Source organism: Polypterus senegalus, chromosome 10 (genome assembly GCF_016835505.1).
Source record: "Polypterus senegalus isolate Bchr_013 chromosome 10, ASM1683550v1, whole genome shotgun sequence".
Taxonomy (NCBI): Eukaryota; Metazoa; Chordata; class Cladistia; order Polypteriformes; family Polypteridae; genus Polypterus; species Polypterus senegalus.
Window position 1 is genome coordinate 94198162 of NC_053163.1, and position 12970 is coordinate 94211131.

The window sequence follows — 12970 nt, forward strand, 5'->3', positions numbered from 1 at the left end:
GAAAGCAGTACAGAGAAAAACAGAGCGCGGAGTTCAGTAAGAGAAGATATTCCCGTGCTGATACTGTAACGTTGTGCAGGCGTCTGAAGAAAAAAGTGACGATTTTCTGTAGATTCTACGAAATATATTTGGGAAGAGAGATAAAAACCTGAACCAAGTTAAGGCTGATCGAAAGTATACCTTTATCGAGGGCATTCCCTGCCTCTTGCTCATTGCAGAATGAAACAGAACTGCACCGTCCCAGCATTTCTAAGTAAATTATGGACTTTGGTAGAGGATCATTCTACCAATGATCTCATTTGCTGGAGTCGAGTGAGTAAAATATGGCGATACCTTTATTGTTGTGTTCTTGACGATGTTGTCTTTATAGTTGATACTGTGATGTAAAATTGTGTGCTGCTGACTGTTGATTAATCCATTTCTTTGATGGTCTCTGTAGTCTAGCAAAACCAAAAATAAACTTAGAAACCTCATCTAAAGGCATGTATATAATTTATTTGTGTAAATCAACACTTGAAATTTTGGTATTTGTTAAAATATGAACTGCGTCACTTGTGCTTGGGATCTGCGCACTGATCTAAAAGTTAACTCTAGGTCGCGAGCCATTCATAATGTGTTGAGTCACGGCCGTAAATATCAGGCGCTTGGCACACTTCAGCTGCAAGTGGACATCCAGGAGTTACCATTTTCTATTGGGGTGTCTTGTCTCAGAAATACCGTTTCCCATAATGTATTTAAAAATGTTTTAATTGTACTTTTTTAGCTTTATAAAGGGTGTTTTACTGTAAATGTGACATTTTGCACTTGTAGCAATGTGACTGTGACGTATTATGTATACGTAATAATAGTATACATAGTACAATATATTAACGGACATTTGCACGATGTTTTCAACTCAAGGTTGATTATTCATTTTATCATTTGTTAAGGAAGCTAAAAACAACTGTGCTCGTTTACTTTAATCTGGATAAAAATAGTTAAAAGAATTTCAGTTTTAACAAGGCATGTCAGAGATCTAATCTGAACTCTCGTAAAAATCGGCCCTGAAAGTTAAAGAAGTAATCTCACGTCCCTAAGAGTCTTTTTTTTTATCGTGAATCCAGTTAACGTAATTGTGTAGCTTGATTTCAGTAAAATATGCAGCCCCCTAAAAGTGTCCTTATTTTTTGTGCCTCCCAGCAATGCAAAGGAGTTTACGCTGGAGTAGGTTTGATGTGAATTTGCTTTTACGAATAAGTATAAATTTTACCTTTTAAATAATTTAAATTACCATTTTGCTCTGTCCAAGATAAATTTGTCTGTATTGTCTAAATTTGTCAATATTGTGTGTTGTCTGGCGTTTAAATCGCCTGAAGGGTTTAACAACTATACAGCTTCATATAGCATGCATGTCAGAAAAAATACATATTCCCCTTTGAGTGGGACACATTCTTTAAAGTTTACTAGAAAAGAGCCAAGCAAAATGACACCTTTTATTGGCTAACTAAAAAGATTACACCGCTGTTTTGTTTTGTGCGACCTTCCCACCAGATATGATGCTCCTGCCGCCTGGTTATTTTGCCAGTGTATTATTTGCCCTCGATTATTTCAGGTTTCTGCAGTGTTTTATCTAGAGCTATTGAAACCTGTTTCATTGAATTACTTAGAAAAACGCGATATAAAGTTAGTTAAGTAATTGACACGCCGCTTGCCGCAACCCTCCGCGACGAATCCGAACGGGTGCGTCATTTTCATTTACTGCGTTGGCATCAGTATGAATAAAGGCACAATCTCTCAAAAACTACATTTCTGATATTAACATCCTTACTTAGTCTGTACACCACTACTCGCTCTTTGGTTTTACCAGTAATGACAGGGCTTCTTCCAGAATAATTGCTAGGAAGCTAATGACATACTTGAAGTCACTCTCAAAAATGGTTCAAGTACTGTAAAGAGGTAGAAGATAACACATCATTCAAAAGTAAATAAGCTATATACACTTCCAAACGCATCCCACATCAACCAGCACGGTGGTCGTTACGTTCATTTTTTACGTAAGTAGCTGACTGGCACAAACCCACGCGACTTTCCCATGTGCTTTCCTGGTCCGCCCATAGGCGGTACTTCTTACCTAATTCGCTGAAACGTGGAGGCCGTAAAAGTCGCAATTGGCTGGATCTCCTCGCACAATTTCATTGGCTGGTGCAACACTGCTCATTACAGAAATGGCCAAGCATTTTACTTGGCACGCTAGAAACACGCGTACAGTACTCGCTGTTTTTTTGGCACGGGTTTAAATAAAGATGACACAGAAAATCTTTCAAAACAAAAAAAAAAAAACATTTATTATAGAAGGTCTGGTTAAATTGGATACACACAATGCAGGGTGTTTTCCTGAGTGGCTAGTGGAAAACGGTTTTATTTTCAGGAGGTGACAGATGCACCGACTTACTGTGACGCCGTGCAAGGCATGTAAACCTTTCACTCCACCAGTAATGGGTATTATTTTTAATGACTTGACTCCACATATTAAAGTTGAAGAATGTGTAAATTAGCATGAATGTTTGGTGTTTTCATCCAGAGTAATAAATTGGGATAAATCACCGTAAGAGTTTTGAAAATGCATCGTGTGGTGTTTTCATCCAGAGTAATAAATTGGGATAAATCAACGTAAGAGTTTTGAAAATGCATCGTGTACAAAGGTAAGCTGTTTATTGTTGAAGAAGCATGATTAGGAGCTAAGTGTAAAGTTGTACATTACTATTCACATTAACCATAATTAATTATGTCCATGTTTCAAATAACCAAAAACCAATACTTCCCAAGTAAAAACATAAAATATACCGTTAACATTTTCCTTTCATTACCTCCTAGAGACTGGATTTTATTGAGATTTAAAGATACGTCGATGAAGATACGTGCCAAAATATGCATTGCAGTACTAGTCTACAAGCAAATTAGTGAATGGCAGAAATGTATTTAGTAAACCACAACTAACATCCGTAAGAAGGTAGTAAAATAATAGCACGTTCGTCCACTGGGAGCTGGCGCTGGTTTTGATAGGACTGGTTGCAATGAACCACACTTGGATTGCTAGGCTGTCACCAGCATACTTGTACACACTTCTAACGGGTCAGCTTATAGCGACTATTTAGTCTTTAACACTTTATGAAGTTGGACAAATACTAGGTTATGTTAAAAGTGTTTTTAGATTTTTTCATGTAAGGAAGACAAACCATTTTCAAGTAAAGTAGTTGTACTCCTTAAACTTGCTGCAAGAAAGGGATGAGAATTAGCACAAACAATTAAGATTTCATTATGGTCTGTACTCATGATAATAATGACCTTATAAAGTAGGAAAAGTGACATGGATAATAACCAGGACAGAATTTGTACCTGTCTTCTTGCATCTACAAAGTAGCAACACTGACTATAGGGCTTCCCATAATAGCCAGTATCATACATGTACTGTAGCTTATACATTAAATAAAAACTCGGATCATCTTAATGATCAGTTGCGAATTCACACGTGAATACTAAAATTGCTAGAGCAGTGAAACTGTGTGCCACATGATCCAACATAATTGCAGTCACACTGTATTGTTACTAAAAATTGCAGCTGATTTACTGGGCTAGTGCATCTTTCATTGGATAATATAGTTTTGTTTCTAATGCTTTATATATATATATATATATATATATATATATATATATATATATATATATATATATATATATATATATATATATATATATATATATATATTATAAAGAAAATTCTATAGCTGCTAAAAGAATTACCTAATCCTAAAATGTAATTTGTTTGAGCCTGTGAAGACATTGCTATATTATGAAGATAATAGTATCTTTAAATGAGGATTAACCTAGACTTGTGACTAACAAAGCTGGGTGTGTAAATACATATACCAAAGCATGTAAGCCTGATAATAATCTTTAATATGACTAACCATAGTAGAAGTGACATAAAAGATGTACAGGCCACAGGCCTACCTGATCAGATTATTGTTGAATGTGTGGGCCTAGTTGTGTACCAGCCTTTAAGTAAAGTGTTCTTGAGCTACATTGTTTCTAGGAGTTTGCAGTGTCGTCTAGGAGTCAATTGCTGCTTTAATTTGCCCATTACACTGAGACTAATGGTTTCTGGAAATTTGCTTTTTGTTATTCTGGCTTTTATATTTTTCAGAGAGCATTATATTGGATTGATTATCGATACTGTAGAATTCCACCATAGTTGAAATATTCAAATGACGTTTAAAATTGCTATACTGTACTGTTTAATTGAACATCAGTAAAAGCAATCAGACATTCCAGTTCAATCTAGTCAAACTAAAAAATATGTTTTTAAAATTATTTATATTTTGTTACAGCAAATTAAAATAGAGGAGCAAAGAGCCAAGTGTATTATGTTTGTTTCCCATTAAAATCTAATCTGCCATATTCAAAAAGACGTGATCACCAAGTAGTAGAAGAGTTTGGAAGACTCCACTCCAAGTTCTTGAAGCTTGGGCGATTGGCATTCAACTGTTGTTCAGATCAGCTGTATGATTTTGTTGATACTGTATTGTCAGCTGTTCAGAGGAGACATGTAAGTACTGTGACATAAAAATTGAACTTGACATCTCAGCTCTGAATGCTCTATTTTGCTTTCATTTCCTCCCTGCATGTCCTGATGTATTAGGGTTCTTACCAACCACTGTCCACTTTATTAAATTCCAATGTCAGACTGTGTCTCCCCTCCTTTATGTGAAGTGAATCAAGCTGTTCTTCTCTTGGCTTACTTCTCGAACATCAGGCATGGATGAACTCTTCTTGTGGATGGGCAGAAAAGAAAATTGTGTTCTGGAATATTTTGAGTCTAGATTGCCCTTGATATTCAAATTCAGATTTTCTTTTTGAATGCTAAAATGATCTAAAAAGCTTAACTTTTTATTAATGTTTTCAAGCTATCATTTTTTTCTGTGTCTGATGTGTCACATTTAAGATTGCACAGGCCAGAACCTATCCCAACAGCACAATGACAACTCAAAAAAAAGTTAGAACTTTTCTTTTTTATATAATTGAAAGTTTTTACATTCTATAAAAAGTCACTGGCTGCATTGGCATGACAATTATTTTGCATGTATTTATCAAGCATCTCAGAACAGGAAAATGGTCCTAACTTGCTCACAAATCTCATAGCAATTCTGCTCCAACTCTTAGGAGTGGGCGAAAAAGTATTTTATCAATTTTCCTAATTTAGGAAACTGCTCCTAACTTATCCGGGATTTAGGAGAGCTCATGAGCTGTACTAGCTCAGCAGGAGCTGCCAGAAGATGCTGTTCAGGCAGAGATCAGCATGGACATTCTGCTTTAAAACGCTAGACAACAGTGAACCCATAAAAAGATAATGATTTGACAGGGACAAAATAGTATTCATCACAAATTTTGTAAGTTATGTGATCCTTTCATCTACGTGGAGAAGCTTGATGTAGTCAGTTGAAATGAATGTGTAATACTATGTGTAAAATGCGGCTTTTGATTTATGTATGTCAAACCCAAGCATTTCTCAAATTTTGCACCAAGCTTTGAATTCCCTTACATGTGAGGTAATATGCAGATTTATACATTTCCCCATGACCTCACATGAGATAATGTCAAAGCAAACTGCATTTGTGCAAATTGGCACTCACAAAGATCATTGCCCTAAGTGTAGATGAGCACACATATGAAATCCGAGCAATACTACAGTATCAACACACAGGTGATCATGGGTCCAAACTGTAATGTAGTAGCAAGCATATTAAAAATGATGAGTGATTGACAGCAAAATATCACACATGTACACTGAGGTTTGCATTTCACAAAGCCCTGGAATATTCAAGTTACACTTTACATGCCCTGGAAGATTTAAGAAGGCAGGCAGAGACTCCTGGGGCACTGGATAAACAGAGCCTCACAGAATATAAAGAGAGTTTCATAATTGTTTTCACATAACAAAGCATATACTTAAGATACAAATGTATAAAGCTTTCATCTTACATAATGGCATAGACAATATCTGAGAATGTGTTTATGCTGATTACTGTTAATACAGTATATATAGCTGTTTCTGTTTATACTGTTGCTATAAGTATTTTTTAGAACAGCTTTCATATAGTGCTTTTCAGAATGGCAAGAAATAAGCTTTGACTCCTTTTTTAACATTTTATGAAAAAAAGAAAACATACACAGTTAACACATAGTTTAGTCAAAAATATTCTTACAAAGAATGCAGTAATTCATGAGTTCCTAGTAACAAAAGAAAGTTTCAAAGTCTACTTTTTTTAACATTTTTTTTATATCTCTAGGGATGCTCTGAAAAAGGTATTAACGATCCTTGCTAAAGTAAGTGGAAGAGAGATGACCATCTATTAATATCTTGTTGCAAAAGTTAAGGATAGATAGATAGATAGATAGATACTGGTTAAGTTTTCTTGAAACTATCACTTCTATGTAATCACATAAAGAACATTGCGCATCAGCAAAAAATTATCTAGTTTAGTCCGGTGTCCTAAGGGCTTTCACTGGGAAGAGACCAGATGACATTCACCTCAACAATTTAGTACAAATGATAAAAAAGAGGATTTGTCCATGATACATCGAACAATTTCATCAGCTTAAAAGTGATACATTTTGTTCAAGACTTCCCTTTGTGAGCCCTTTTATCTTGGACATGTATTTGAACATGAATACCTATTAATTCAATAGCGATAGCAATGTATTTGTATTATTTATACCAGCTGAAGCTTCAGGACTAGAATAAAGTATTTTAATCCACAAGCATGTATTGAAACCAGCCCATGTTTACACAGTAAATGGATAATGTAATTCGACTGTCAAAAGGGTCTTGTGTTGTCCGAGCCTGGAATAATCACTAGAGAATTGGATACTTTATGAGAATATATGTCATTTAACAGTCATTGAATATCTGATACATGGTATCATAAATCTAGTATAATTTTGAGATACTATGGAATTGAGCAGTCAGCCAACACCTTCACTTGTAAAGAAAGCAATCTGGGAAGGATTGTTTTAAAAAGTGATACGTATTGATTGAAAATAAAGACTTACAAGCATGTTGCAGGTTCGACTGGTAATACCTTTCTGGAGTGGAACTGGATAGGTATCTTTGAAACCTATACATACATAATAACAGAAAAATGCAAACTATTTTGAATATGCATCTCTTCCTTGTTTGCTTTTTAAACCTGAATTGATTTTTAAGGGTTCTGCTTGTATTGTAACACTAATAGAATGTCTTTCTTTATCTCTTTGACACCTTTCCTTCCCCCTTTCCTCTTCAATTTTCCAGGGTGGCTCATGTTTCCAAGTATCCAATGAGAGACAGTTTTCCAAGGATATCCTACCTCTTTACTTCAAGCACAATAACATGGCCAGCTTTGTTCGGCAGCTTAATATGTGTAGGTGTTACTGTTTTATACTGAACCTGTTTTTTGCACAATGAAAGAAATCTTGATTACAGGAAACAAAGTCACAGAATTATGTGGGATATTTTTGCTGTGTAAAGATTGTCTCAGTCTACGCATTGGTCCATTTTCAGTTCCACTTAATCCAGTCCAGGGTTGTCAGAGGCAAATCCCATCCTTGCAATTTCTATTACAAGCAGGGACCTGCCATGGGCAGGGTGCTAGTCCACTTCAGAGCACATTCAAGCACACACCCACACTCACACAGGGTCAGTTTTAGAGTCAGCAGTTAGCATGCATATCTTTTGAAATGGGCAGAAAACTAGAATACATATCTGTGAAAAATCCACATAGACACTGACAATCTGCAAACTCCAAACAAACAGTGCCTGGGCAAGAAAATGTACCAAAAACTCTGGAGCTGTGTGGATGTGCTAAACAGTGCGTCACTACGTTAAAACGAATGGTGTTACTGTATATGAGAGAAATGTTGCAATGCATATTGCATGGTTAATAAAAAAAAAAAACAACACAGAATAAAATAAATCTCTTTTTTATCTTGATGAATTTTAGAGCATTTAGGTCTGTTTCAAATAACATAAAATGATTTAAAATTCTCTGATTTTCGGTTAACAAATATATGATTGAGTGAATACTTATTTTGAAATGAAATATTATTTTCAAGAACTGGTAAAGAGTCGGAGTGAGCCCATGTACAGCTATTCCCATGGTTACTTTAAACAGTATTTGCTTGTTTTCACCATGGAAATGCTAAACTCATAGTAAAACGAGTAGCTTGTTCACTTGAACTTAGACACAGTCCAGGTAATAGAGTAACAGAAAAGGCTGAACAGGCGTCCAGTTGATTTCATAGCCACATTCCCTAATAAATGTCAAATATAGAAACACTTGTCTGCTAAACCAGAGTTTTCCTTGAAAATCCACATGGACAATAGGAGAAAGTGCAAGCTACACACAGGCAGCAACCAGGTCAAAAAATTTGGACTTGGGATTCTGGGGCTGTGTGATAGTAGCACCAACCACTGTGCCTCTCAGAATTTATTACCCTTTAATTACTATGACATCATTATGGAGCATGTGCTATTGATTCCTGTTTAGGTACATCACTGTGCAACTTTTAAAATTAAATACTATATTAGAGAGCCATATAATACTTTAGGGGCATCAGTTGCTTTTTGTGTCATTGATGTACAGTGATCTGTCACCCGTGTATTGGAGGTGTTTGGTGAGATTTTAGTGAATTACTTTGAATGTAGCCATGGACAGATTCTTGCAAACCTTATAACCACTTGGAAGGATAGGACCTTTTCAAACCTTTGTCTCAGCAAGGACAGGGTGACCTCATCTGAAGGTTTTGTTGTGGGAGTGGATGGAACACTTTAACAAACTTCTCATCCCAGCAGAAGCACTGCATAGAGGCAGCTTGAAGAGAATTATTTGGTCGGGTTGGGACCATTTCTGACACTCAAATCTCTAACGTGGTTGAGAAGTAGCAAAACATTTTGTGTTGGAGTGTTTTTCAACTGAAGTGTATATAGACTTCTGACCAGCTGCATACCGTGTTTGTGAAGAAATAACTTCAACTTGAAAAAAATACCAAACTTATCCTTTAACATTTTTCTCTGATTTCTTTGGTGTATAGTACATTCCTGTTGGTGTTTATAGTACAAAAATCAAGTTACTTCTTAAAGTATCCATTGCAGATCAGTGATCTACCATATTTGTTTGGTTTAGGCCAAATGTGTTATGAGTCCTTTCAGTCGAGGATAATGCTATCTTGATCTTGGAGTAAAAACAGAGGAAGTGAAAATAAATAACTTAATCATGATTCAATCAATGGCAGCACGGTGGTGCAGTAGGTAGCGCTGCTGGGTCCTCCCTGCGTGGAGTTTGCATGTTCTCCCCGTGTCTGCATGGGTTTCCTCTGGGTACTCCAGTTTCCTCCCACAGTCCAAAGACATGAAGGTTAGGTGCATTGGCGATTCTAAATTGTCCCATTGTGTGTGCTTGGTGTGTGGGTGTGTGTGTGTATGTGTGTGTACCGTGCGGTTGTTTCCTGCCTTGCGCTCTGTGTTGGCTGGGATTGGCTCCAGCAGACCCCCGTGACCCTTTAGTTAGGATATAACGGGTTAGATGATGGATGGATGATTCAATCAATGGAAGAAACCAAAACCCTAAAAGTCCAGTTTATACTACTGATTTAATCATTTTGTTTTGTTTATTTTGGTTATTTTTACGTAAAACTAATTTAGGTTCTCATTAATCTCCTTTGCATTAGACCCGAGCGTCACTTGGTTGTGAACACAGTGTTAAAACCGCTAGTCCTAAGTGTCACTTCAGTAACTGTATAGATGCGTCTCGCCGAAGTGTTATGACTGAGGATTACTCGAGCTATAAAAGTGTTAACAGCTATATTCCGAAGCATTACTCTGACAGCGGTGTAGGAGTGTCTTACGTAAGTGTCAGGCCCGAGTGTTTCCCAAGCAACAGTGCAGACGCATCTTCTCCTAGCCTCATAATAGTGTCTCGTATGAAATGTTTTTCATTAGCCCAGGTGTTGCACGCTTTTGATAGTGATATGAGCAGTGTGATGTTGAGGAACTTCTCAGGCAGTGAAATTGCAACGAACAGTGAAACCAAATGCGATTCTGATGAATCCGAACGTGACACTCAGGTTTGGGTTTCTGTTGACCCTGCTTCAAATAAACCAGCATCACCTTGTTTTGCTTTTACGGGCAGCCAGGAATAAAAGTGAATGTTGACAGCCAAGATCCACTTACTTACTTGAACTTGTATCTTGATAATGACATGATCGAAAGAATTGTTGTATGCAGAACAGTGTCGTGTAAATGACCGTACACCATTCAAAGATATACAGCACAAAAACATATTTTGACATTGTATACGGTATTAGCATAGTCATTATTATTATTCATTTCATATTAAGCTAAAAGATGCAGTGCTTTTTACATGTTTTTTGAGAAAAAAAATGTAACATTAAAGAAATTAAATGAAAAATCTGCAAATAATGGGTTAATAGGAGGTTTCGGACCAGACTGTTATATTGTTCATTATGTATCAATATGTGCAATATGAAATCTTTTTTTGTCATCCAGGCTATAGCTGGCTTAATAGTTTAAAAAACAATAACATGGTTATGAAAGACATGAAAATAGCCTTTCCTGATATTCAAGTGAATATTATTGTGCATTCAAAGACAAGAGAAACATCCCTCTTATTACTTATACAATGAGATTTTATTTTGTCAACAGATAATACATCTTCTCAAGTGTGTTTCACTTATTTATTTAAATAAATACACTAAAATACAACAGCATATGGACTGGTTACATTAAGCAGTGATTAATTGCAAGATGTTTCTGATAATAAGTATATTAATAATTAGCTAAGAACATTTGTAAAAAAAAAACCAACAAAAATGCTTTCTGATTCAATTTCATCTAGTTTATCACCATCTAGTACTTCTAAAAAATGGAGACATAGATATTACTTTGTGTGACACTGATCAGCAGTTCCTTTCTTAAAACAATATCTGACAATTCTATAAAAAAAAAATAATCAACTCCCAAATACTGTCAAGATAACAAAAAGAGGTCAACCTAATACTTATATTAAAGTAAAACACAAAAAGTGCTGAGTAGTGCAACAATTACATTCACAAGTATATAAACCAACAGTTAAACAGGCAGTTGTACAGTATACAGTTCCATGGCCATTGTTTTAATTTCCAGGAAAAAACAGAGGTGAAAAGGAGAAGTCCATCTCATATAGTGTATATCCGGAAGAGTTTGATCTTAAGCAAGTAGGAGATAGCCACTCAAAAGAACAAATAGTACCCTTAGCATTTCAAACTTTTTGGAGTTTGTGAAGAAAGTAACTACAAAGTAAAATAGCCTACACATTTTAGGACCCAACTGTCCATTCTTCGGGGCCAATCAATGTAGCTAAACAACCATGGACAAACAGAAAAAACAGGAAAAATGACAAAATAAATAAACTGCAATAAAGTTTGACACTTTTTCTTAATGCTTATTATTTGTATTTTTTGTAGAGAATACAATAGAATATGGAACACTGGAAATAACACACTAATAGACTGTATAAACACTTAACAAATAATTAAAAACAGTTTAGAACCAATAGTACATAACAGTCAAAACAAGTGAAATTGAGACAAGGAATTGCCTCAAGTAGTATTCACAAGATACAAGACTAGCCAAATGCCAGACAAAATGTGCTCTGACCGACAGCATCAGAATACATTGACCTTTAGTTGCTTTTTTAAAATCTATTTATAGGTAGCAGGCTAATTTCATTAGACTCATTAAACCCTTTGGGTGATAATGTATTGCACTTAAAGATCCATGTTGATTCAAGCTGTAGTAAACAGAACAGAAATTATTTTGCGTCCAAAACCAAACCTCCCCAGTCCATCCAGGACGGTCCCAACAGGTGAGGTTCTAATAGTTGCTCATCTTCTCTCTTTGTTAACTTTTGTATAAACTGTACAGTAATATTTTTTACCCAAGTAAGAATGAGTGGTGATCAAACCGGGTGGGTTTTTGCTTTGCTCTTGTTGCTGTTTCTATAGATTTATAAAATGTAAAATTCATTATCTATGATTCTGTATAAAATGGTGCAATGTACAAAGCATCTGTTTAATATGAATACAGTACCTGATATTCAGTGAAGAGAGTAAGAAGTAATGGTATCTTCAGATACTCATTGTATTTCTAGTGCTTTGGCATGCACCAAACCCGGTGTCATGCCAATTTAGCAGCCCTTAAATTTCAATTTGAACAGTTCTTTGCAATATTTCAAATTGTTTTTCATATAGTTGAAAGGCCCTTTTCTATACCACATTTTAATTGTTAAGGTGGCTGATTGTTCAGCTGAGAACAAAAATCATACCTTTTTTATTGCTCTGTAGTATTTGTAAGAGAAATTTAAGACCATATTCCCATTTATATTAGGTTTGTTCTGAAAAAACTACTGTCCTTGTCATTACAGATGGCTTCCATAAGGTAGTCCATGTGGATGTGGGTCTCCCACGCGACAAGGAGGAGATCATTGAGTTCCAACATCCCTACTTCCAATGCGGAGCACCTCATCTACTCCAGAAGATCAAGAGAAAGGTGAGAGTAAGTTAGCCATGAAAATGCAGATTTTTAAAGGAACATCGTGTAATTTTTAATCATACTTTTATTTTAAAACGATATTGTATATAAGGCTAGGGAACTGAACTGAAAGTGCACACACTAAGTGTGTTTTGACATTTCTATCTTCAAATATTAGGTATCTTTGAGCAGAGGTGAAGAAGTCAAATTGAAGCAACAGGATGTTTCCAAGATCCTAATGGATATCCTAAGAGTAAAAAGTAGACAAGCAGTTGCAGATGCCAAGTTTTTGGCTATCAAAAGGTAATTTGTGAACAATTTGCTGCTACCCAGACTGTTGCGGGATATTCTTGGTGGCTTTAATAG

At 35.7% G+C, this 12970-nt stretch overlaps 1 protein-coding gene across 1 annotated transcript in view; it reads left to right on the forward strand.

Annotated features, from left to right (window-relative positions):
- Positions 1-12970, forward strand: part of si:dkey-18a10.3 (heat shock factor protein 1) — a 38374-nt gene continuing 25404 nt past the window's right edge. Inside the window, exons 1-4 of the mRNA XM_039766226.1 lie at positions 1-312; positions 7331-7439; positions 12498-12622; positions 12783-12907. Coding sequence (XP_039622160.1) covers positions 220-312; positions 7331-7439; positions 12498-12622; positions 12783-12907 — 452 coding nt within the window. The 5' untranslated portion in view covers positions 1-219. The remainder of the gene's footprint in view (positions 313-7330; positions 7440-12497; positions 12623-12782; positions 12908-12970) is intronic.